Source organism: Cervus canadensis, chromosome 33 (genome assembly GCF_019320065.1).
Source record: "Cervus canadensis isolate Bull #8, Minnesota chromosome 33, ASM1932006v1, whole genome shotgun sequence".
Taxonomy (NCBI): Eukaryota; Metazoa; Chordata; class Mammalia; order Artiodactyla; family Cervidae; genus Cervus; species Cervus canadensis.
The window spans coordinates 24,673,454-24,701,035 of NC_057418.1; the positions used below are offsets into that span (position 1 = coordinate 24,673,454).

Consider the following 27,582-nt stretch of genomic DNA (forward strand, 5'->3'; position numbering starts at 1 on the left):
TTTTTTCTCATACTTACACACCAACTTAAAAAATTAAATATAGATTACATTTTAGAGGTATTTATGAGAAAAAAAGAATTCCCTTTTCAAAATCAATATGCAAAATAGAGCAAAAGACATTAAAATTTTAGTAAGAATTGTAAAAAATAGGTATTGGATAAAACTAATTGTTTTGGAACAGACTATGGATTTCTGAAAAGTTCCCCTCCACCCCCAACTTACTATATAAATATAGTTTTTAAACTATATTATAGTTTTAAAACATTGGAAGGCAGTCATTTTTTTTCAGTATATTTCTTTATCCAACATAAATTTAACCCAAAGTGCTATAGCTGAGAGTTTGAAGTCATCCTCTACATGTCAGTAGGAGATGAGGAAAGGACAGAAAAGGAGTCTCATGTCCCCAAAGCAGATTGGAGGTGGGGGAAAGGTGGGTACTTAGCAACTGAGCTGAGGAAATGACGAGAAGGAAATTGTTTTGTGTCTCAGGAACTGTGTGGAATTCCAAGATAAGAAAAACAGTTGCTAATTTGAGTATAAAAGCAGGAAACATGAAACACTTATTTCCTTTCATGCAAACACAAGTATATGAGAGGTTGTGTGAAAATTATTTTTCTCCTGCCGAACTACAAAGACACAGACTCAAAGTTCTTCTGGACACACTGGCTTTTCTTCTCTCTTCTCTTCTTTGTGGATATTATGGCTAATAACACAACAAGTTTAGGGAGCCCATGGCCAGAAAACTTTTGGGGTAAGATTTTCTTTAGCTGTTTTTAATTTAAAATTAGAATGTGGAGAAATGCACTGCCTAGAGGTGATTAAAACCTTGGAAACCTCTGAGCCATTTTACTTACTTTAAATTGACGACCTGAGGTTTTCACAGATTTAGTACAAAAAAATTTGTTCATGTAAAATGTCTGTAAAGTGGGCTGTGAAGTCATTCAAGAAGAATCTGGGCAACAAGATTTTGGCTGGTGTTACAAAATAATAAGAAAATAATAGGAAATGATAATTAGAAAATAAGAATAAAAATGAAAAAAAATGAAAGTCATTGCTGTTTGGAAAATATAATGTGGATTTTGTTGGAAAACTGTTTTGTCTTCTGGTTATACAGATTATGTATCTTATTTAATGAACCTAAGAATTTCTACAGAGACTAATTTTAACTTACATTGTCAGTGTTATACTCTTTAATTTCCAAAGTGAATCTAAATAATAAATGTACTGAAGGAATGTGATGACATGATCAAATAAAAAAAAATCATATTATGAAATTAGAGGTAAAAACTGTAACAGAACAAATTAAGTGGAAACAACAGCACATATAACATTATAAAGAAAACCTATCACAGAGAAAAAGGGAACAATACAAAAGTAGTTTTTGGCTGGTTTCAGACACAACTTCTAGTCAATCAGCAGCAACAGAATGGAGCTGAGGTAAAATCTGGGTCTTCCAAAGCTGGAGACAGGGAAGAAGGGCTGAGACTTGAAATTGATGCAGGTGCTTGGGTTTAGGGAAATTTTAAAAATAAAGGGAGAAGTTGGGTTAAATCCAGAAAAAAAAATTTTTTTAAGGAGATAATGAAGTTTATGAAGAGATCACGTCCCCAAGGGAACTATTTAACACTTTCTGCTGTGATTCCAAAGTATGTTTGGGGACCTCTCAGGTGAAAAATGCTGCCCATTTTTAGGTTAGGGTGTTGCCTGCCCCTAACCACCTACTTGGTTTTCCACCATCACAGAAATTTTCATGGAGAGAATGAATTCTCTTTTTACCATCAACATTTATGTTCATTTCATGTTTGAAAATGAAAGATATTAGTAGATATCCTATTTTTTTTTTGTTTTTTTTTAAATTTTTTTATTAGTTGGAGGAGTAGATATCCTATTATAATTATTAAAGAATTAAGAAAAAGAAAGTAAATTATACTTGCATATTGTAAAGAATGGCTTTTGGTAATGTTATTCTACTTTACACTGAAAGACAAGTCTGAATTGTGAGTGTCTTAATTATATGGATTTCTTACAATACAGTTTGCTGTCCTCCTTTATAGAGAAAGTGAATGTATTAAACAGATGCTACAAAATAGTGAGAATGTGTTTCAACTAAATTCATCATTGCAAAAATGATGTAAAAATTACTGAAAAGTAATTCTTACTGAACAATTACCTGTAAAAGCCAAATCAATTTTTTTTTCAGACCAAAGTTAAATTTTCAAGTCTGTGTAAAGATTTAAGGGAAAAAAAATCATTATCCACTGATTAAAACATGGAGAATAATCATAAAATAACCCCAGTTAAAACCAGAATATTTAGTGGCAATTTACCAATCCTAAAATAATGTTTTTTTAAGTATAGAAATCTATGCTTAAGAAAGAATTCAAACTTATTGTTCCAAAGATAGTTCTGAGTGTTTCTTTATCTTACTTTGTGAATACAACGGAAAATAGATGGAAATAATGAAAACCAGGAAAGGGGGTGTTACCTTGATAAGCATTAACAAAGCCAAACAGACATGTTGTGCAGATATAATATTATAATGTTTGATCATGTGGGGAAAATATATAGAAGATCCCATTATTTCTTCTGGGGTAAAAATAAATTAAGCATAAAATGCAAAAAAGTGAATCTATGAAATTTAAAAATTTCCTAAAATATAAATGTTGACCTTTTAAATTTTTATTTACTTTTTCTATCTAAATTGATATCTATCATGTTCACTCTCTCCACAAAAATGTTATTTGAAAATCCTGTGAAGTGCAGTGCAATGCATTGTCTATTACTTCCAAAATCAATTGTCTGCTTATTCGCAGTTTGAATTCAAAAGATAGGGAAAGAACAGTTTAGAAAAGCAAAATTTGTACATTATCAAACCATACAAATTTCCCAGACTTATGCTAAGGCTGCATAAAAAATTGTTTTCCAAATGTAAGTTCCCTGGTTTTCTTTAATGAATGTTGAAAAATTAGATAATGATACCAGGTTATTACCAACAATGATAGCTTACATTTTCTTGATAATCACCCAGTAAAATTTAGTAAACGTTGTACAGACATGGCAGTAATTAATGCAAAGGTGATCGATAAAATTGGCCTGAGTGACGACATAGCTGAAGACTTGTATTTCTCACTTTTGCTTTCTTTGATGCATTTCTCTTCCCTGTAAATAACCCCAGTGAAAGCAACAGGAAACATAACCTGTTAGAGTTTGCTGCACTCTGCTTTAATGATATAGTAGACAAGTGTCATTAAACTTGATGAGTCTTTTTGTATTTAGAGTCCTAAGACCATTTGGTTATACTTCTTACCTTACCATGTGTGGTTTTGGCTAGTATTGTGAAAAATTGGAGAATTTGTTGGTTTAGGAATTTGCCTTTATTCACCTGATTTAATCCTCATCAAATCTATAATGTTTGTCCTAAAGAAGATTACACTCTTGGAGGAGATTATATGTTCATACATAGGCAAACATATGTCTATATGGTTATGGAATATTGCAAGATAACATTCAGTAAAATGGCAATGAATGTTATGAGTTAGAAAGATGCATATGGCAGAAAAGTGAAAGTGTTAGTCCCTAAGTTGTGTCCGACTCTTTGTGACACCATGGACCCACCAGACTCCTCTTTCCATGGCAAGAATACTGGAGTGGGTAGCCATTCCCTTCTCCAGGGGATCTTCCTGACCAGGGGATTGAACCCAGGTCTCCTGCATTGCAGGCAGATTGTTTACAGTCTGAACCATCTGATCCCTAAATCCTTCTTAGAAAAAAAAGTGAGGCTTTACCTGTTTCTATAAATCAGATAAGGTTCAAATAGGGAGACAATTCTAGGAAGAACATTGTAGTCATTCCTGTTTCTTACATTACCTTATTAAAGCATCCTTTCATCTGTTTATATATTCAGTTCATTAGTTTACTCAGAAGCATTGACTGACCACTCCTTATGTATTAGGCAATGTGTCTGGTGTTTGTGAGATAAATATGGCAGGGTTGGAGAATTTCAGGAAGTTCAGGAAAAAAATGTTACCAGCAAATATACAGAAGTTAAAAACACACAAGCTGAGTTTGCGGAGAACTGAATGACTTGAGAGAGATTTGTGTAGTTTTGGCTGTTACTGTAAAAATTTACCTGGAAAAGGGAATGGCTACCCACTCCGGTATTACAGTATACTGTAAAAGTTTGCCTGGAGAATTCCATGGACAGAAACCTGATTTAAACTTGGCCTTCCCTGGTGGCTCAGACGTAAAGAATCTGCCTATAGTGCAGGAGATCTGATTTAACCTAATTATTTTTAATTTAGTTGCTTCAAGCTTCCCCACTTCCCTCTTTACTTTCCTCTAAAGCTGGAAAGGGGATGAGGCAGGACTGGGAACTCTACGCTATCAAATGTATTGGAACGAGAGGGCTATTGGTTCTTGGTCAAGTTCTGGTCTCTGCTGACTCTGCCGATGTGTATTTCTCATCTGCTTTAGGGGCATTGCCCTTTTTTCTTGCCTTTACTGCTGAAGATTATTACCATAAAATCTGACTAGTATGATCTGTGTGACATTTGCTAATGGCATGATTTTTCCTTTCTAGTCTATTAGCTCTTTTCCATCTGTCTCAGCTGGCACAGAACAATGTGGAATGCTCTTCCATAACCTTGGACCTTAGGGTGTTTAGGCTGTATATAAGACCCTTAGATCTGGATATACTAATGTTGATACTTCCTCATCCCTACTCTGCTTTTCAGGGACCCAGAGTTTCTCAGAGAGATTTGTCATCTTTCCCATCTGGATCCCAAGAAGTTGGAAATGGATACCAATTTCTCTGGGATTCCCTAAATGAATCTGTAGCTCATTCACAGGCAGAAATGGAGTAATGGCCCCTTATCCAGGACCCTCACTGGTCACATGTATGCATAGCCCTTTTTTGGTCTCCAAAACTTCTCCTCTTCCCACTGCTTCTGAAAATTCACTTGTTACGGATTGAATATTTAAGTCCCCTCCCCCATTCAATGTTGAATCCTTAACCCCCCGTGCAATGTTACTTGGAGATAGGGCCTTTGAAGGGTAATTGGGGTCAATTAGAAGGTGGGTCCCCCATGATGGGGTTAATGGCCTTATACGAGGAGAAAGAGATACTGTTTTTTCTCAATTTGTGTGCCAGCACTGAGATGAGGGTGTGGGCTCTCACCAGAACCTGGTCATGCTGGCACCTGGATGCTGGGCATCCTGGTTCCCAGAACCGTGAGAAATAAATGTCTGTTGCTGAAGCCACCCAGTCTCTGGTATTTAAACAGCAGCCCAAGTGGATCTGGGCATGACTCATGGACCACAGTTTATTTTTCCAACGCTGTTCATCATAGTAAAAGGTATGTTCTTGATCTTTTAGGCTCTCAGTATTTTGTAACTGCAACAAACAAACAAAAAACCCAAAACGCTCTTGTGTCTTTCACAATGTCTAGTGATTGGAGTAAAACAATTTGTTTTCAAGACTATCTTTTATTCTAAGTATTTAATAATCCTGTTAGTAATTCTGAGCACCAGCTTTTTCTTTTTTCTGTGCATCTTTGATAACTGCCCTAATCCTCTCCAAGATAGTTGAGGAGATGGAGGATTGTTAACTGATTTCTTGGGCAATCAAATGCTGTCAAGGGAAGCAAACCTTGGTTAATAGCTGAAAACTGTATTTCATAACCTGAGAAAAATATGTCACTTAGGGATCTACCCCAGAAGATGGAAGAAGGTTGTTTCTAGAGCGGTTGATGAGGGAGAAAGCTTATGGGCTGGGTATGCACCCCAACAATGTTCTTTATATCCCCTCTTCCCAAATAGTAAACAAATACTATGTTTCAAGTGTGTATCTTTAACTTGTATTTTAAAAACTCTTGGACGTCTATGCAACATTTCATATTAACAGCCTGCTAATTACTTGCTTTATATCAGTTACCTAGGACGTTTGATTGACAAGTGTTTATAAATGCTTGTCTTTAAAACTGCTGTATCTCAGTTCCACAGACAGAAGGCTCATGATTCATCTCTCACTGAACTCCATGCTCAGAGATTGACTCAGTAGGATGAGGCAGAGCCTAGAAGAATGTATTTTTTAATAGGTTACTGACTTTAGAGCTTCTGCATTTGTGTTAATGATAAAAATTTGCTTGTAGTAGTCTTTTCTTACAATAGCCTTGTCAGATTCTGGTATCAATGTTAGGCAGGTTTCCTAAAACAGGTTAGGAAGTGGAAAAAATTCTATCATTTGGAAAAAATTGTGTAAAAGTGGCATTGTTTATTGTTTAAATGTTTGAAAGAATTCACCAGTGTAATTATCTGTAGTATTTTTAGTAAGAAGGTTTTAGGTGAACAGTCAATGTGTTTAACAATATTGGATAATTCAGATTTCCTACTGATCGTTTGATTACTTAAGGGCACTTTGTGTCTTGTAGGAATTTGCCCACTTGAATTAAATTTCTAAATGTGTTGCCTTAAAGTTGTTCATGACCTTCTCTCATATACTTTTCTAAAATGTATTATGAAAGAAATATACAGAAAAAAATTGAAGAATTTTGCAGTGAAAATCCATATACTTACTTCTAGATTCTATTAACATTTTTATAATATTCATTTTATCAACCAATCTATTAGTTTATATTTCCAGGAAAATTAAAGATATCTGTATGCTTCCCCCTAGTTAATTTATCATTTATAGTACTAACAAGAATTTAATATTTTAGTTTTTTTTCTTTTAAGGTCAAATGTACATCAATAAAATGTGTAAAATGATCAAAAAATGAGGTGCACAGATCATAACTGAATATTTGCTGAATTTTGATAAATACATACACACCTGAGTGACCCAAAGCCCAGTAAAGATATAGAATGTTATCTCCAACCTGAAAAGTTCTCTAATGACACTTCTTAGCCAACCCCATTTACATCATCCCCAGAGGAAACCACTACTATATATTTATTGAAAAAATATCCATGTATAAGTGGACCCATGCAGTTCAAACCTATGTTGTTCAAGGGTTAACTGTATTTCTATCTTTGTGAGGTCTACTTTTGTGCTTATTTGCTATTACTCTTAGGGAATAGCTCTTTGGAAGCCCAACTCAGTCTAGAATATTTCCCAGAGTCTACCTTCCTTGGTATAACCTGAACTCCAGTTTTTGTGTTCTAAACCTACTGAGATTTCACAGAATTCTACTCAGACTTTTTGCCTCTCTTTACAGATTATTGTGATAAGGGATTTTCTTTTCTCTTAAAATTTTCTCCCTCAAGTTAGCAGTTTGGATAAGTCTCTAATGACTATGAGTTAAATCGCTAAAGCCATGTCACTGTAGCCCGCTAGGCTCCTCTGTCCATGGGATTATCCAGGCAACAATACTGAAGTGGGTTGCCAAGCCCTCCTCTAGGGTATCTTCCCGATCCAGGGATTGAGCTTGCGTCTCTTATGTCTACCTGCATTGGCAGGTGGGTTCTTCATCACTAGTGCCATCTGGGAAGCCCCCTAATGACTACATCCAGATTAAAAAATATATTGTTTTGATCTGTATTTTATCATTGGTCCCAGTGGTTTGATACAGTTGGTTTATCACACACAGAAAGTGATGGTCTACCCTGTTCCTTCTGAACATAGTTTAACTTACCTTCTACTCGAACAGTACTGTTGAATAATTATATTCATAGTATGACTTATGTCTTATTCTTTTGATCAAAACTATTTCCAAATCTCCCAGATTTTTCATTTGTCTCACAATCCAGTTAGTCTAGTTTCTAGTAATCTAGAAAGAAAAAAGGAAAACCAACAGGGGAAGTTAGGCATCAGAGGTGGGACAGGATGACACTTAAATAAGGTGGTCAGAGTGGCTCTCAATGAGAAGGTGACATGTGAGTGAAGACCTGAAGTCACCCGTGTCCACAGCTGCGTAGAGTTTAAGGAACAGGTTATAATTCACACAAGGCTCTAAGTCAGAAGTACAGATGCTGTGTTTAAGGAATGGCAAAGAGGGCAGTATGGATGGAGATGAATGAGCCAGGGGAAGAGTAGTGAGGGTCACAGATAACAAGGAACAGATAAAGGTGGAACCTCAAGGCGATTTGGGAGAGTTTACATTTTATTATACTCTGGGAGAAATGAATGGTTTAGAACAAAAGAGTGATGTGATTTGACTAACACTTTAGAAGGCTCACTCTGGCTACTGTACTGAGAATGAGCAAGGAGAGATGCAGGAACCAGAGAGAAGGCTATAGTAATAGTCCAAGTCACAGATGATGGTGACTTGGATCAGGAAGGTAGCAGAGTAGATAATGAGAAGCTGAATTCTGGATACGTTCTGACAATAGGCCCAATAGGATTTTCTGGGAGATGAGATACGCATAGGAAATGCTTGCTCTTGTTTAAATTATTGTAATTAAGATTTCTTGAACCTTAAATGTAATTATTCCTAAAAACAATTTTTGCCAAAATCTTATTGTTTGAACCATCCTGCTATGTTCTCTAGGGTAAGACCAGCACAGTTTACTTCAGTAATAACTAAGTTTAATGACTTTTAAGGTTGCAAAGGATTTTGTGAATTGATCAATGTTCTATTGTCAAAGATAAAATCACTTTTCAGATATTAGAACGATTCAACTCAAGGCCACTAGGTGGTGACGTTTACTAAATTTTGATACTAGTGGCCAGAATTTTAGGCATGGATTAGATTTATTGAAAACCAGATTCGATATTAGAATCTTAGAATTGGAAGGCACTATAGTGACCATTATTATTAGGCTAGGAAATATCAAATGACACAGAAAAGCTATACAACCATTAGTAATAATAGCTGTCGTTCACTGAGGACCAGTGTACCAGCCCCGTGGTAGCTATATAGACATGTTATAAAATAGGATAACACTTGAGTTATATGCCATGCCTTACTAATGTTAGAGTTTGTTCCTTTTTTCCTTTAAAGGGAGATCTGTCATTTTTAAAGCAATCATTTGATCTTTTTAGTTGCATTATAATTGTTGTTACTTGAAGTAAAATTGTTTCCCCTTGATTTTACATTTTAAAAGTCTCTCATTTTTTCTTGAAATGAAGTTTATGCTAATTTTGGCTATAGATTAATCTTTTAGAACACATTGTCTGAAGAGGCTGTGGTGGAAGGGCTCAGAGGGTATATGCACGGAGGCGATGTACAGGAACTCTTGTAAACCTTAAATGCTTTTATGGGATTTTAAGGTTTTACCTGCATTTAGTTGAAATGAAGTAACTATGTCTCTTTAATCTCATCTATTATACATGCTTATGTACTGAGATATTCAGAATCCTCCATCAGCCTCTAGTGGTTACACAGGTTTATACACAAAAGCAAGAGCATGTTTGGTCAAAAAGTTTGCTTGGGTTTTCTATAATTTCTTACAGGAAAAACTCAGATGAACTTTTTGGCCAACCCAATACTTTGCAGACTTTAGTGTTTATTTTCTCATTTTATGTCATACCTGAGGGAAAGCGACAGCCCCCTGACTAATGCTAGTTGTCAATATTCAATTATTAAAATAAATTAAATATTTTATTTATATGCAGTGGGTGACTCAGATGGTAAAGAATCTGCCTGCAATGTGGGAGACCTGGGTTTGATCCCTGGGTTGGGAAGATCCCCTGAAGGAGGAGATAGCAACCCACTCCAGTATTCTTGCCTGGAGAAGCCCATGGACAGACGAGTCTGGTGGGCTATAGTCCATGGGATCGCAAAGTCAGACACCACTGAGCGACTAACAGACACACACACCTATAGCATAAATCCTCTTGCTCAGTTGCTAAGTCACGTCTGACTCTTTGCAACCCCATGAACTGCAGCACGCCAGGCTTCCCTGTCTTTCACCCTCTCCCAGAGTTTGCTCAAACTCATGTCCATTGAGTCGGTGATGCCATCCAACCATCTCATCCTCTGTCACTCGCTTCTCCTGTCCTCAGTCTTTCCCAGCATCAGGGTCTTTTCCAGTGAGTTGGCTGTTCATGTCAGGTGGCCAAAGTATTGGAGCTTCAGCTTCAGCACCAGTCCTGCCAATGAATATTCAGGGTTGATTTCCTTTAGGATTGACTGGTTTGATCTCCTTGCTTGTCCAAGGGACTCTCAAGAGTCTTCTTCAGCACCACAATCCAAAAGCATGACTCTGTTTCAATATAAAAAAACTCAGAGTTTGAGCTGAGGCATTTTTAAGAGTTTGTTTTAGTTGAAACATTATATCTCTGATTCTATATCTGAAGTTGTTGATATTTAAAATTCTCCATCGGGATGGGGAATACGTGTAAATCTATGGCTGATTCATATCAATGTATGACAAAACCCACTGAAATGTTGTGAAGTAATTAGCCTCCAACTAATAAAAAATTTTAAAAAAAAAATAAAAAAATAAAATTCTCCAGTGGAGGCTGTCGATTCAGAAATGTAATTGCAGAATACATAACACCACTTTACCACATTTCTCCCAAGTATTTCTATCCGTAACTGGCTACCAAATCTGGTATTAAATCAATACAATTTTATGCATTTCAAGCTTTTCATTTCAGATTAATATTTTCTGACAACACACCAAAGATAAAGAGCTTTTCCCTAATAGGGGTTGTTTGACAATTAAGGGATGTAATATACTTAAAATAGTGCCGAGGCCCTATATTAAATTAATCAAATTAAAAATGCATATTACTTTTTACCAAAATAATGAAATAAAAATAGGGTTGCATTTTGTAAGCTGTATTCATTCCAACATCAAAATTTTCTTAATCTTAGTTTTAGTGAAACCTTTCTAGCTTAGAATGATAGAAGTTCAAATTTAGAATGAGCTTACAGTTTACCAAGTCTCAACTTAATACATTAGTTTTCTACTCAAAGACACAATAACATTAAAATGAATCATAATATATCTCTCATTCATCTATTCTAAATAGGAAGACAGAATTTCTGAGTGACTTTATTCATATTCTTTGATTAAAGTGTTTATCATGGTAATCAACTTATGGATCCTCTGGAGCATAAACTACTTAATGCATAAACTCTTCCAGAGACAACTGACCACTTAATAATGCATGATAAATTATTCAAATTATGTGCAATACACCTCACAAAAAACAGAGATTGCTAAACCTAACTGAAATATAGTAAAATTAGTTATTTTCCTTAACAAAAGAACCAAATTTAGTAAAATTTCTGAATTCACATACTTCTTTGGAAGAAGACAAAAGACTGGGTTTTATGAAGTATTTGAGTACACAATTAAATGGTTTTGTTATAGGAGTTGCGTGACCACCACCAGCATCTGATTTAAGAACATTTTGTCCTTCAAAGAGGGGCTTCCCTGATGGAAAAGGGATAGGCTACCCACTCCAGTATTCTTAGGCTTCCCTTGTGGCTCAACTGGTAAAGAATCCGCCTGCAATGCGGAAGACCTGGGTTCGATCCCTGAGTTGGGAAGAGCCATCGGAGAAGGGAAAGGCTATACCCACTCCAGAATTCTGGCCTGGAGAATTCCATGGATTGTATAGTCCATGGGGTTGCAAAGAGTCAGACACGACAGAGTGACTTTCACTTCTGTCCTTCAAAAAGAAACCCTGTCCCCTCTAGAGGTTCCCCCAATTCCCTTCTACTTCGTCCCCTTGCCCTAGACCATCACCAATCTACTCTCTATGTAGTTTGTGTCTTCTGGACATTTCATGGGAGTAGAATCATAAAATGTGTGATCCTTTTGTGATAGGAAGGATTACTTTCCAAGACTGCCACTTCCCATTCCTATGTTCACTTACAAGTCCCTTTCCTGATCAGCATGCTCATGTACCAAAATACCTTTTCATTTTATTTTTATAGTATCTCCAGAATTGCCCTTCTTCTCCATGACAATGTGGTGGAAGTACGGGAGATAATTTCTTGATTTCTGTTTTCCATCATTTACTTTTTAGATAAATTGACGTTTGGATATTTGTTGTCTTCTAATTATGCTGCAAGCATGGTTTTGTATATTTTTATTTGGTCATCTTGTTGTTCTCTATTGTTTTTCAGAAGAAAATTTGGAAAATCCTGATTTACATGGTCTCATTGCGTTGGCAGCCCAGATTTTCTATAAGTCCCTTTTTAAGTTCTAAATATTTGGGGGCACTGATAGTTACAAGTTAATTTGGAATTTTACTGTATTATCAATAAGGCTAATTTTAGGTTCTGAATGTGCTTATTGCTTTTTCCAGATAAAGCCTAACTCCATGAAACTCCAGTCTCAAGAGATTTCACTTTAAGGCCATGACTCAATATTAGATGAGAGACAATTTTGAAGAACAATCCTGGGTCTAGAAGATCTGTCATAAATCATCTTGTATTTCAGAAGTCATCTTCCTGTTATAAAGGATTCATTGCTTAGATTTGGCATAAAGAGTTGTTTTAGAGATTTGATACAAGCATTTGTGATAACTGTAAACATTCGACATAAAAATATGGTCTTTCCACAGGAGAAAAACATGACAATATAAGGTAGAAGGATGCTAAAATAGATCCAAAAATTAAGGAACAATGAATATCTTTTTAATCTATTAATACTGGTTTGTTTTGTTATTTCTATATTATAGATTTGGGGTATATAGTCTGTATAGTCATAGACTATATTAACAAACTGGAGAGAAATTTTGTTATCATAAAATCTAACTCCTTCGTTTGAAGAAAGTAATAAAATAAGTGAGTCTAAATAAATTTTTATAAAAATCACACAGAATGTTAGGAATAGAGCTGAGTTTGGAACCCTGAATCAATTAACTTTTGCAGTGTAACAATCCACCCCATTTACTTAGCTCACAATTCTGTGGGTGGGCAACTTGGGCTGGGATCAACTTGATGGATTTTCTGCCGGTCTTTTTTCATGAACCATACTCAGTTGGTGGGTTGACTGTATTTAAAATTCAGTGCATACTGAGTTTTCCAAACAGAAAATTCTAAAATTATATCCAGGTATTGGGGGCAAATATACTGAAATGTATGGAATTTGAGTGAGAACAACAGATTTCGGGATAGTGTGAAAATCAATATGGTTTGTGGGTTAGATCATGGGGTAAAGAGTGGGGTGTGTGTGTGTGGTGGATGATAAGGGTGGAGGGATCTTCTAACATCCAGCATGTCTTTCCAGTCAATGCAGGGCTCTGCTACCCAGTTTCATTCAAGAATATGTTTTAGGTCACAAAAAGAAGCAAGAAGGTATTTGGGAAAGGCATTTTTCCCTCCTTACAACAGGAAATCTGGACAAATTCTGTGAATTGGAGGATACTGGTGTATAGCAGAGATTCTATGGAGGTTTGGGGACAGGAATTTCATGATCACAAGGGCATGATAATAGCATGAAGCAGCTTGGGGACCAAGAAAGAGCTCAGCAGTCTGTATAGCTCATGTCATCAATGAGTCAAAGATAAAGGTCCAGGAGTTCTGGAAATATGACATAAATCAGTCAGCCTCCCAGATGGCAGCACTTCCTGTCTCAGAATAAGAACAGGAAATGAGGCATCATGCCACCTGCAGGGTGGGAGACACTGGTGGGGATTGGAAAGCGGACAGAGGAAAAGGCAAAGCCAATGTGACTATGAAATTCTTTATCGATTTTTGGCACATTGGTTACTACTGTAATTCAAAAGGAAGTAATCTTTGGATTATATTTGCAACTATAAAAATTTATGAGCTAAATAAAAAAGAGCCTTTTTTCAAAAAATGAGACTTTTAAATTATTAATTTCTTAAAGATAAGAAAATATTGTAAACAATGTGGAGTGTTACAGCTAAAAAGATGTCATTTTACATCCTTTATTTTTTTTCTTTGATAAATGGAAGCCTATCAGCTTCACTTATTTATACCCACCCAACACCATCTTCTATCTCCCAAATTCAAAATCTAAGTTAATCACATATTCCATAGTCCTCATTTGCATTTTGCCTGTATATTTAGTTGAACACCTATCTATAAATCATATTGCCTATTTGTTTTCTTTGTTTCAGAGGATGTGATAATGTCCTTCACGGTATCCGTGGCAACGGTACTTGTAATCGGAGGATTTATTTGGGCTTTGTCTGTCTGTTTGTCTCGAAGAAGGGCCAGCGCCCCCATCTCGCAGTGGAGTTCAAGCCGGCGACCCAGATCTTCATATACCCACGGCCTCAACAGAAATGGATTTTACCGCCACAGTGGCTGTGAACGTCGAAGCAACCTCAGCCTGGCGAGCCTCACTTTCCAGCGACAAGCTTCCCTGGAACAAGCCAATTCCTTTCCAAGAAAATCAAGCTTCAGGGGCTCAACTTTCCACCCCTTTCTGCAATGCCCACCACTTCCTGTGGAAACTGAGAGTCAGCTAGTGACTTTCCCTTCATCCACCACCTCCTCCACCATCAACACTTCCCACAGCCTGGGCCGTCCGGATTTCCACTGGTCCAATAACAATCTTCGGATTGGCGTTTCAACACCACCCCCACCTGCCTACGAGTCCATCATAAAGGCTTTCTCGGATTCCTGAGTAGGGTGCTTCTGTTTTTGTTTCTTTCTTTTCTTGTTTTTTGTTGAAGGGAAATTACAAATAGGCAAAACAGAATTTTGAGGACATGGCCCAAATGCCTAATGAGCTTCCAAGCTGAAATGTGCACACACAAGTTGGACATCACAATGTAAAACAGATTTCCTTTTTTTTTCTCATACACAAAAATAATATTTTTCCAAATAGTTATATATTTATGTATTTTGTATTCAACATGGGAATTTTTAAAGATAGTGATTCTTACCTAAGAATCAGCTGGATACAGTATATATATCTTTTAGACTAAAACAAAAACTTTGGATTTTTGTGGTTTACAATCTTCACTCAATGTCCAATATGACTATAAAGGGGGAAAAATTACTGTGTAACTTAAAAAAAATTCCTGTCTTAAGGGATTTTAATTTAACTTTCTTTAGAAAGACAAGTGAATCATTTGACAATCTTGGATTTTTAGTGATTTTATGGACATGAAATGAAGGAACATAGGAGATTCTAAAGTTCCTTGATTTCACTCATTTGTGACAAGTGAGGAAATCAAGCAAAGGAAGCTGAACTCAGAGAGTGTTACAGAATACTGCAATTCTGACACTTATTTTTCCCCCCGACTCCTTTTGTGATTTTCCCAAGAATAGTTATCCACCTCATTGAGGCAAAATCCTTGGATTTACTCACTTGATGATTTGACCTTTCTTTACTGTTTTCATTATATTGTTAGAAAAACAATAGCAAATCCAATTCATTTGATCGAAAAACAAACTTTAATACCGAGTTTAAATTTTTCTTAAGGGATAAACTTTATTTCTTACATTTAAATCTAGTAATGGGGAAAGCTTGTTACCTAAGGATTTTCTGTAACTTCACAGACAAATAAAGGAGGGCTAGTAGAGAGAAAGTCTGTTATCCAAATTAGATGTTACAACCATGAAGAATCTTCCTCCCTGGATGGGCACATCAGTCATCATCTTTTATTTACTTCTCTATGGATTTCAACCTCAGCTTCTGTGAAGAGTCTTTGTACAAAGATGAAATTATGCCAAATGGTCCTTGGTGCAGACAACTATTTAAGGAGTCTATCTCCACAAGAAGCCACCCTTTTAAAGGAACAGAGCTTCAGTAGCCAGAGATGCCTGGCTGGTCTTTTTCATTTAAGGACATGAGTTCCCAGAATTATTACTCAAAAGACCTGGGGTTTGTTTCTGATATAGTGAATATTTAGCTTATGTTGCTATTTCTTCTCTGAACTCTGGGATTTTCCGTGAAGAAAAATGTCCTCTCATGATAGTTTCTGCAATGCAGCAGTCCCAGCTAATGGTGTCTGAATATGATTCAATGCTGTAATAGATATTTACCCAATAAAAGATTCTGTATAGCATTTTATTTTTTTTTTTTAGCTTACATTTTCCACTGCTCCTCAAAGACAGTTATGCTTAATGATGTCTATAGTAAATGTCTATAAATAGATACTTTCTAATGCAATATATCTGAAAGGAGGAAGGAGGGGGGAAGGGAGGGACAGAGGAAGGAAGGAAGGAAAGAGAAAAAAAGCTCAAAAGATAGCAAATTTGTTGTAAGTTTTTTTAATACAAACTTAGTTATAGCCACATAAAATTTCAAGAGATCTTTGCCTGTTGCTGTTCAGTCGCTAAGTCTGTGGGACCCCATGGACTATACAGCACACCAGGCCTCCCTGTCCTTCACCATCTCCTGGAGTTTGCTGGAAATCATGTCCATTGAGTCAGTGATGCCATTCAACTGTATCTTTGCTTGTATGCCATCTTTAATGTCTAATATGTGAGGTAAGCAAAGTATATGGTTTTTGTGTAGAATTTATGTTGAAAATAAAAGCTGCTTCATTTCTCTCAAATAAAACGAGAGCAAAAATCCTCTGTTGTATTTAACCATCTGAAAGAATTATTACCTCCTCCCTCACCAAGTTATGAAATGATCAAAATGAGTATCTTGTAAATATTGTGCAATGTATAAAACGTGAAATTAAAACAAAAACTGGAGGACTTTTCTTAATTGTAATTATTTTATTTGAAATATTTAGTTGATTATGAAATAAAATTAAACTGATGTCAATTTTGATTCAGAGTTTATTTATTGAATAGCCTGTGATTATTTCCTATTTATTTGGTATTTTAACTCAATCAAGATCATTCTCTAAAAAATGGGAAAAAAGATCATTCTTTATAAACTATTCCAGAGACACAAACCTCATTTTATCTAATAATATATAACAGAAAAAGGGTAACATCACAAAGAAAAAAACCAGAGTTTTCAGTGAATTAATATAGATGAAAAATAAGTTGTTTGTTAAAAACATGAATTTAGATTCTTATCTCACTAGATAAACAATTCCAGAATTGTTAACTTTTTGAGATATTATTTACTTTTAACATTATATTAGTTTTAAGTGTACAACATAAGGATTTGATGTATGTATATGCTGCAAAACGATCACCGTAGTCCACTCTAATTAACATCCGCAGCCACACTTAGTTACTTGTGATGAGAACTTTGAGGATCTACTCTCAGTTCAGTTCAGTCGCTCGGTCGTGTCTAACTCTTTGCAATCCTGTGGACTGCAGTTCGCCAGGCTTCCCTGTCCATCACCAATTCCCAGAGCCTACTCAAACTCATGATGCCATCCAACCATCTCATCCTCTGTTGTCCGCTTCTCTTCCCGCCTTCAATATTTCCCAGCATCAGGGTCTTTTCTAATGAGTTGGTTCTTCGCATCAGGTGGCCAAAGTATTGGAGTTTCAGCTTCAGCATCAGTCCTTCCAATGAATATTCGGGACTGATTTCCTTTAGGATTGATTGGTTGGATATATCCATCTTTACAATGTATATGATCTATTTTCAGCAACTTTCAAATATATAATACGGTATAATTAACTATGGTCACAGTGTGGTACATTACATCTCCAGGGTTTGTTTATTTCACAACTAGAGGTTTATGCCTTTTTTGACAAGCTTCACCCTTTTGATCTCCACTTCCCTCCCTACCATGTCTGACTCTCTGTTCTCTGATATCAGTAGAGAGTCCTATTGGTTCATTTGGAATTTTGCCTAATGTATATATTGCCTAGTCTTAAAACAACTAGAAATAAACTTTCTGAAATTAAGAAAAAGAACCCCAGTAATGCATGAAAATCATAAGAAAAAAAAACAACTGCAGAGCTACAGAAGTGTCTAATTTTAGTGCAAATAGTATCTGATTTACACATAAGGAAGAAAAAAATCAAGCTATAAACTACCAAAATTAACTAGCTACTGGGTGTTGGGAACAAAAGAAGGGGTAGGTTGCTTATCTTTCAAAGTGTGAGAGTATAGGACATGCTCTTCTGGCTGTCAAATCCTCTGCTATTCTGAAAACCAAATTCTTTGTCCTGACTACCTACCCATGTGATTATAGCAGGAACTATCACCACATCCAATGTAACCTCATTGACTTGTCTAGAAGGCATCTGATCAAACCAATCCCGTGGTCCTTTGCAAAGGATTTTGTGGTCGGCAACCCAAGAGAAATCAGTATCTCTTAGATGGTTAAAACTGTAAGTAAGATGTAAAAGCTTTTTCCCTGCCATGTGATAGGAAAGAAATTAAACTGATCCACAGAGAGAAATGAAAAAAAAAAATGGCATAGTCAATGGATTTGAAATCCTTAGTTTTTGTAGCTCTTGAAGGCTGGATACATTCCTTGCCTTCATAAGGCAAGGGTAATGAAATCTTTCCTGGATTCAACTGAATACCATAATAGCTTTCTAGCAAGTTCTCATTTTTCTATAGATCAAATTGAGTTAGACTACTATCACTCACCAAAAAGGTTTCTAACAAAACAGAAATTTAATATATACTGCTTTATTTCTGAAGCTGATAAGTTAAGAAATAAGTGTATTATGAGAAATTTTATTAGCAACTGCTGGTAAAATTAAAGTATCTATTTTAGGAAAACAGGCAAAAAACAGATGAGATAACAAATGACAGAAAACAAAAGAAATAATGAAAAGTGAAAGTGTCAGATATCAGATTTAAAATAAAATATCAACAAAATGAATTTAATAAATATACATATTATTAAAATAAAATTTATTCTTTACAAAATTAATACAAATGAAATAAATACACCAAATAATAGCTTCAATTGGATCAAAACATTCCAACTGTAAGCCAACTGTAAATCTTGCCTAAAATGAAGTGATTCAGAAAAACGAAAGTAAAGACAGGGACTTCCCTGGTGGTCCAGTGGTTAAGAATTTACCTTCCAATGCAGGGGAAACAGGTTCTGTCCCTGATCAGGGAACTAAGATCCCACATGCTTGGGACAACTTAGCCCACGTGGCACAACTACTATGCCCACGCCCAGAGCCCTTCTGCCACAAGGCTAGAGAGAGCCCACAGATGCTACAATGAAGAGGGTACTGAAACGAAGACCCAGCATGCACGCACACACACACACAAAGTAAAGGCAAAGATATGATAAAGTACACCTATTATCAACATCAGAAAAAGTTATGCGAATGGAAAAAAAGAGTATCACTTCATAACATTAAAAACCATCATCCCAATGAGGATATAAATTATCTTGAAGTTTAGGTAGCAAGTATTAATAGCAAAGTACCAGAAATGTCTTCATAAAGCAAACTAAAAACACACTGAGGGATATAAAGAAATATTTGAATATACGTGAGGGACATGCCTTAATTATAGCTGCTGCTGCTAAGTCGCTTCAGGCGTGTCCGACTCTGTGCGACCCCATAGACGGCAGCCCACCAAGGCTCTCCCGTCCCTGGGATTCTCCAGGCAAGAACACTGGAGTGGGTTGCCATTTCCTTCTCCAATGCATGAAAATGAAAAGTGAAAGTGAAGATGCTTAGTCGTGTCCGACTCTTAGTGACCCCATGGTCTGCAGCCTACCAGGCTCCTCCATCCATGGGATTTTCCAGGCAAGAGTACTGAAGTGGGGTGCCATTGCCTTCTCCATAATTATAGCTAGGAAGTCTCAATATTTTAAGGTATTTTATAAATTAATTTATACATTCAACCTATTTCAGTCAGAATCCTTCTGTAAGGGTTTATGCTTTGATTTTTGTGTCTGTTATTGTTTGTGTTTTATAGATGAAGATGGAAGTCATGTTGGAAATAAAATGAGACAAAGTCATCAAGATTCTGACAAAGAACAGTAATAAGAAAGAATTTGGGCTATTAGATATTAAAATATTCTTAAAGCTAAAGTTATCATTCAACAAAAAAAAAATCAAAAGAAAATAATGTACAAATCAACTTAATAGAATACATGATACAGAAATCGAACAAAGACCATATGGAAAATTACTTATGTTGAGAGGAGAATTTCTAATAGATGAAAAAATTGATTCAGAAATGTTTTGGGGGAAACTAGATGGTGAAAAAGAAAAATATCTCTCTCATTTATCTTAAAATAAGTTTAAAATGAATAATAAATGTAAACATTAAAGGTATATAATAAAAATAGAAAAATATTTTAAAAAATATTTACATGTAAATAACTTTTCTGAGTGAGTTTGGGTAGTGGGTAATCAGATATTTTTTTTAATTTTGAAGTTTAATTTTTTAATTTAAATCTTGCTATTTAAAATTTATACTTGGAGTCAACTTTATGAGATTTAATTCATATACAATTAGATTCATTGCATTTTAAGTGTTGAATTTGATCCATTTTGAAATAGGTGGACACCCATGTTAAGGCCTTCCTGGTAATTCAGCTGGTAAAGAATCTGCCTGCAATGCAGGAGACACCTGTTCGATTCCTGGGTCAGGAAGATACGATGGAGAAGAGATAGACTACCCACCCAGCATTCTTTGGCTTTCCTGGTGGCTCAGATGGTAAAGAATCTGCCTGCAATGTGTGAGACCTGGGTTTGATCCTGTAACCCACTCCAGTATTCTGGCCTGGAGAATCCCCACGGACAGAGGAGCCTGGTGGGCTACAGTCCATGGGGTCACAAAGAGTGGGACACGACTGAGCAACTAAGCACAAATACGACACAGACACCCATGTCATCATCACCATACTCAGGATGCAGAACACTGGGGGTTCCCTGGAGGTTAGTGGTTAGGGCTCTGTGCTTCCACTGCAGGGGGCACCAGATTGATCCCTGGTCTGTCGGGAAGCTAAAGTTCCACATGATGCATGCCTTGGCCAAAAGGAAAAAAAAATCCCAATCTTCATTTTCTAACGTCACCTTTAAACATACATGGGCTTTACTGGTGCTTCAGATGGTAAAGCATCTGCCTGCAATGCAGGAGACCTGAGTTCAATCCCTGGGTTGGGAATATCCCCTGGAAAAGGGAATGGCAACCCACTCCAGTATTCTTGCCTGGAGAATCCCATGAACAGAAAAGCCTGGTGGGCTACAGTCCATGGGTCGCAAAGAGTCATCACGACTGAGCAACCAACACTTAAACATACATAGATGTACTTCTTATCATTATGGATTAGGTTTATTTGTCCCCAAATTCTCTACAAAAGAAATCACACAATTTGTGCTATTTTGGCTCTGGTTTCTTTCTCTCAAGATAAGTATTTGAAATTTATCCATGTTGTTGCATGTTTCAAAGATTCATTTTTAATTTTTTTCTTACTTTTTTTAGAGATTCATTATTTAATAGATGAATAATCTTCCACTGAATGCATATACTATGACTTGTTTATTTGCTAGCCTATTCAGTGTTTTGGGCTTCCCGGTGGTGCAGAACTAAGGAATCCTCCTGCCAATGCAGGAGCTGCAGGAGACGCGGGTTCAATCTCTGTGTTGAGAAAATCCCCTGGAAGAGGAAATGGCAACCCACTCCAGTGTTCTTGCCTGGAAAGCCCCATGGACAGAGGAGCCTGGTGGGCTACAGTCCATGGGATCACAAAGAGTTGGCCAAGACTGAGCCACTGATCTCACACACATCCACCCTGAAGTCAGAAAGATCTCTGACCTCGTTTGCTCCTGCTGTGTAATAACTATGCAGAGCCTTGTAGCTGCCTTCCCTCCCCTGATCCATGAACTCTCTCCTCAACTTGGAGAGGCTAGTGTGCTGTGCCTAGCATTCCTTCTCCCTGCCCTGGAATATGTCTTCCAAAAAAAAAGAAATAGGACGTGATTGTCGGGCTTCCCCCATTTGTTTTTACTCTTTTGGGAATCAAACTCAGGTACTGCCTGTAGCCAAATATGTTCAGTTTTATACTTTGTTGTCAGAAGATTAATCTTATGTTTTTTATTTATTTTGGCTGGAGGTGGAAGTCTCTGAAAAGCTATTTTTTAAGAATAAAAAAACAAGATTAAACATTACCTGAGTAGAGGATGCTATTAAACCCTATTAAAAGACAAATTACGAACTGTGAGTAAGAGCTTTAGTGTAGATTGAATGTTCTACTGTTTGATTTAGGAAAACAATACCTTAGTGGAAAATGCACAATGATCAGGTAATTTGCAAAATAAAGATATAAAAATGGCTAATATGGCCTTGAAATTTACTTTTCTGGAGTGTACTTTGACCATATAAATACTCTTTGAGGATTAAATAAGCATTTGTCCTGGAAAAGTAATCCTAGTTATTGTAAAATTTTACATTTAACTTGCCTCCTCAGGGACTTGATGATTATTAAACCAAAGCCTCCATTGAAAAGACAGCATAACAAGCCCCTTTCCCAAATCCAAGCCCCCTTACAACTCTCAAATCAAGTAAAAATGTACTCTTGACCTAGAGGTTACTCAGCCATCATTTGACTTTTGAGATGAGCTGGGATTTAAATTTACAATCAGAGAGGGAGCAAGTGCAAGTTAAAATTCTCACTGTACTCCACGGAAAATAATCCCAAATCTCTAAACTCAGATACTGGTCACGTTCTGCAAATGCTGAAGCAGAAAAGTCTGGTGTCCTACAGCAAAGTAGGTATTAAACCAAGGGTTACAAATAAATTGCAGGACCTAGAACCAGAAGCCATGGAGAAGTAAAAGATGAAGTGGATAGTATAAATCTGTTAGGGTTAGGCAACCGTTTCTCAACCATGAATCTCTTGTGAGCTGAAACAGAATGGCGTGAAGTAAGTTAGAAAGAAAAACAACAATACTGCATATTGATGCATATATGTGGAATTTAGAAAGACGGTAACGACGACCCTATATGCGAGACAGCAAAAGAGACACAGATGTAAAGAACAGACTTTTGGACTCTGTGGGAGAAGGTGAGGGCGGGATGATTTGAGAGAATAACATTGAAACATGTATGTTACCATATGTGAAATTGATGACCAGTCCAAGATCCATGCATGAAACAGGACACTCAAAGCCGATACACTGGGACAACCCAGAGGGATGGGATGGGGAGGGAGGTGGGGGTGCGGGGTTCAGGATGGGGGACACATGTACACCCTGATTCATGTCAATGTATGGCAAAAGCCACCACAATATTGTAATTAGCCTCCAATGAATATAAATAAATTAAAAACAAACAAACAAACAAAACAGAATGGGGAGTTAACGTTGAATGGGAACAGAGCTTCAGTTTAGGAAAGGGAAAAGCCAGCAGATGAGTGACGGTGAGAGCTGCCCCGCAGCGAGAACGGCCTCAGGGCCACCGGGCTGTACGGTTAGATATGGGCGAGTGAGCGCGTGCGGAGAGTCACCCAGGTGTGGCTGACTCTTTGCAGTCCACGGGATTCTCCAGGCCAGAAAACTGGAGTGGGTGGCCTTTCCCGTCTCCAGGGGCTCTTCCCAACCCAGGGATCGAACCCAGGTCTCCCGCATTGCAGGCGGATTCTTTACCAGCTGAGCCACCAGGGAAGCCCAAAGATACTGGAGCGGGTAGCCTATCCCTTCTCCAGGGGATCTTCGCGACCCAGGAATCAAACTGGGGTCTTCTGCATTGCAGGTGGATACTTTAGTATAAAACATTATGAGACTTTCACCACACACACACACAAAAAGAATGTGCAATGCCAATTGTTGGCTAAAAGACCATCACATTGTATCTCAATTTCAAAATCTGGACCATTTTCCCAAGGCTCTCTTCCAGCCTTCCAACTTGCCTGCTAAATCCACAATTTCATTTAACCTATTTCTTCTGAACAAGTATAGAATTCTGTAATTCAATCCCTTCCCCCAAAGGTCTTTGAATGAGAAGATGCTCATGTGTAATAAACATCAAAATTAAAGGTGCTGCTTGCGATAATTTCAGTCTTTATGTTTAGACACTTCTGCTCACCTCACTGGAAGGAAGCACAGCCATCAGTGGCAGAAGTAGGTGATGAGACTTGTGTGCAGGGATTTTTTTTTTTGTTCTGAGTCTTACCTTGGAGTGTGTGCTTTTCCATAGTTTTTTCCTCACTGAATTTCTCACTAGATGAGACACTTTAGTAACATTCCCCACATGCTTTGACATCTTTTTTTTTTTCTGAGGAAAATGTTTCATCCTATTAGGTTAATTCCCCCCGAAGGTATTTGCATAAGTGTACGTGGGTCTGGCCTTTTGACGTTATCTTCCTGAATGATCTCTGACTGCTCACTCAGGCCTGTGGTATTGTAGATGCAGGGTCTGGCCTCACTGAATCTCCTGCTATCTTTACCAAATCAAATCTGTAAAGTTCACTTGCAATTTAACGTATTGTTTTTGAGTCATCTTGACATTTTGACTTCGTAAGTGTAAACTGAAAACTGCATTTACTGGAAATTTGCTTTTAAAAATAAAACAACACAGGCCAGATCCCTGATCTACAGCTCCTTTATAAAATTAGGCAATGCTTATGAGATAATGCTCCTCAAAGAAATTTTTAAAAAGAAATTTATATCTAACATTTTTAAAATGCATGAAGAGTATGACTATATTCAATAGGAGCAGAAAATATACAAAGAACAGTATAAGTTATTATGATTGAATCTAGTTTTTTAAAAGGGAGGCAGAGAGCGTTATCAAATGTTAAAGGGGTGACAATATTTAGCATTGTTAAAAAAACCGACAGAGAAATTTCTCTTTATTTCAAAGTTAAAAAAGCTATACATAAGTAAAGTTTTTGGTACATTTAGCCTATATTTAAAAGCCAATACATATTGATTTTAATTAGTATTTAGAACCTTTGGGAAATTCATAATAAATGACATCTTATTTTGTAGTAATATTGAAAATTGAAATTTTCCTAGAGGATAATTCTTATTCTTGAGTTAATTCTTACTGTTGAATGGGACCACAATACAATCAATTTCATCATTTTGTTTTTCTTAACCATTTGGAGATACCCAGACATATTGGCATTTAGAGGTGAACAAAATGGTTAAATGGAAGTGAGGAGGAACTCTGAGTAGCTTACCTCATATAGTCGAAGATTAAGAATTTGGGGCAGTTATAAAAGGTATTTGGATAACTGGGTAATTTGAATTTAGAGTCGGTATGGATGTCCCTGGTGGCTCAGAAGATAAAGAAACTGTCTGCAATGCAGGAGACCTGGGTTCAATTCCTGGGTCAGAAAGATCCCCTGGAGAAGGGAATGGCAACCCACTCCAGTATTCATGCCTGGAGAATTCCATGGACACAGGAGCCTGGCGGGCTACAATCCATGGGGTCACAAAGAGTCAGACATGACTAAGCGACTAATACACAGACACACACGCACACGTTTGGTGACATCAGTTTTATTGTGACTCTAGGAGACTATTATAAATTTTAATAGGTGTGAAAATGTTATTGTGATTTTGTAGAAACAGATGTTTCCATTTCAGAGATGCACCCTAAAAGGTGAAGACTAATGTCTGAGGGAAGCTGGGAGGAGATGGCGGTGAAGTCACTTCTGAGAGAAGCCCATTATGCTCGCTGGTAATGAGTTCAAGCTGAACCACCCACTAAGGGTGATGTCTCCTTGGTGAAGTTCAGTCCCAAGACCAGCTCCTACTTGTCTCCTCCTTGGATTCAGGGATGCATCTCTGCGATGTTCCAGTTATTCGGCTCAAGTACCAGCGTCCAAAGCTGTCTGGTATGTGTGTTCAACGATCCAAAACACACCTTGAGTGGGGGATTAAACCCTCGACTGAAAATGCATGATTCCAACACTGATCAAGAAAATCTTGTTGGAACGCATGATGCCCCATCGGATGCGGTGAATTCTGTCCAGAAGTGACTGTGGTGGTCATTGGGCATTGGGATCCAACAGTTAATCTGTGGAACCCCAAAACTCCTTACAGTGCTAGAACCTTCTCTCTGTCTGACCATGGCTGACCTTGAGCAAGGCGGGCCATAAAGTATTAACGTGGGATCACAGAACGTGGATTCCATGGAACAGTGCTGGATGTCCAACCCGAAGTACCAGGCTCATGGCTAGGAGCATTTCCAAACAAGCAGAATTATGTATTAAGCTCTTTTGAAGGCCAAGTGGCTGTTGAATACTTCCTGCTGAGCCCTGAGCTACAGTAGAAGCTTATTTTCAAATGTCCAAGGCTGAAAGAAAAGAATACCGAGCGGATTTATCCAGTCAATGCCATTTGTTTTAACAACATCAGCAATGTACTTGCCATGGGTGGTTCTGATGGATTTGTAAATGTATCGGGTCCATAGATACCCCTCCGGCATCACAACAGTTGTCTTCAGGAATGATGGGACTACACTTGCAACTGCATCATCACCTGTATATAAGACGGATGTCCTGAAGATGGTTTCTCATTTGCCAAGTGACAGATATAACAAAATCCAGGTCCACCTAATCATCTCCTGAAAGTGGTTCCTCTACAGAAAATTCTTCTGCTTCCTACAGATACATGTGTGTCTCCTGGGTGTGTTAGAGCGATTGTTTTTGATACATTATTTAGTACGAATTTCTGTTTTCTGTCTGACAAAAAACTTGTCTGTATGTCTTTTCATACTGACTTTGTGTAGAAAGAAGTGTCTTTATGTGCTTTGTATGTCAGTGACTCTAAAATACTTTAACAGAAGAAAACTAAAAGAAGCAAATATGGCAAAATTTTAAAATCTAGGAGATGGATATATAAAAGAATGTTCAAGATACCATTTTCTCTACTCGCCTATATGTTTGATTGTTTTAATAATAAAAATTTTAAAAAGTGTTTCATAGCTAAAAAATGTTTTAACAGTTGAGATTTTGCAACATGTGAATTAACAATATGTAATTACCATTTTTTTGTTTTTTCCCTTAATTTTCTAAAGCCTTATAAAACTAAAATATAAATCAGAATTAAATATTTGATTAATTGCTTGTTTTGAAAGAAATTGCAAATAAAGGAATATAACAGTTAATTTAAGAAACTTTTCTACATTTTCCTTTGTTCTGTCTTTTTTCTTACTTCTTTCTACTGTCATAAAATTTTTACAAAAGGTTTTAAACAAGATAACATAAATAAGAAGTATATGACAAAGTTAGGGCCAAAAGGAAGTAAAATAGAGCCAGTAATGAGATTAGTGCTCAAATGAGAGAGCCTTACATCCAGCAAAGGGCCATGGATTTGGTTTTTAGCTTTCTGGATGAAAATTTAAAAACAGAAACATGAGTAGTCATATCATTCAGAGTGCTCATAAAATAAAGGCAAATTATTCACAAAGAAGAGGCACAGTAATTTCTGATTTGAAGTTTATGCTAAACAGGATCTGTGCGATGAAAGGAACAAAGCCTTAAGCAATATGCTTAGGATAACTACAGCAGAGTTTTATGAGAATGTATCTTAATTTAGGCAATTGTTCTTATAACAAAAAATAATCACTTAAAATAAAACCATAGGGGAAAAGCCATAGTATCATCCAGATAAAGGGCATCTTACAGATCTTGAGAGATTTTGGAGTATCTGGAACAAATCTTTTTAACCAGTTTCAAAAGCCCAAAGGGAGTTGATCAATAAACATTAAAAGAAAAGTTCTAGGGATCCTGAAAATTGTGTCCATTAGTGGGTGTGAGTAGGCATGAATGCATTTTTTTGAGGACAGGGTTTGTAACTTTTATCAGAAGGATATTTGCTCCAAGAAAGACTGAGAACCACTGATTTACAGAAATAAAAAAATGCATATCCATTATGGATATCTTTTTCTTTAAAAAAA

At 36.8% G+C, this 27,582-nt stretch overlaps 1 protein-coding gene and 1 pseudogene across 1 annotated transcript; both read left to right on the top strand.

The window, feature by feature from the left end:
• Positions 1–572: 572 nt before the first annotated feature.
• MYCT1 (MYC target 1) lies at positions 573–16,599 on the top strand. The gene is made up of 2 exons (XM_043457278.1): positions 573–751; positions 13,988–16,599. The coding sequence occupies exons 1-2, from the start codon at positions 589–591 to the stop codon at positions 14,497–14,499; spliced, it is 675 nt and encodes a 224-aa protein (XP_043313213.1). The 5' UTR covers positions 573–588; the 3' UTR covers positions 14,500–16,599.
• Positions 16,600–25,349: 8,750 nt separating this feature from the next.
• On the top strand, positions 25,350–26,251 carry LOC122433983 (annotated as a pseudogene).
• The last annotated feature ends 1,331 nt before the right edge of the window (positions 26,252–27,582 follow it).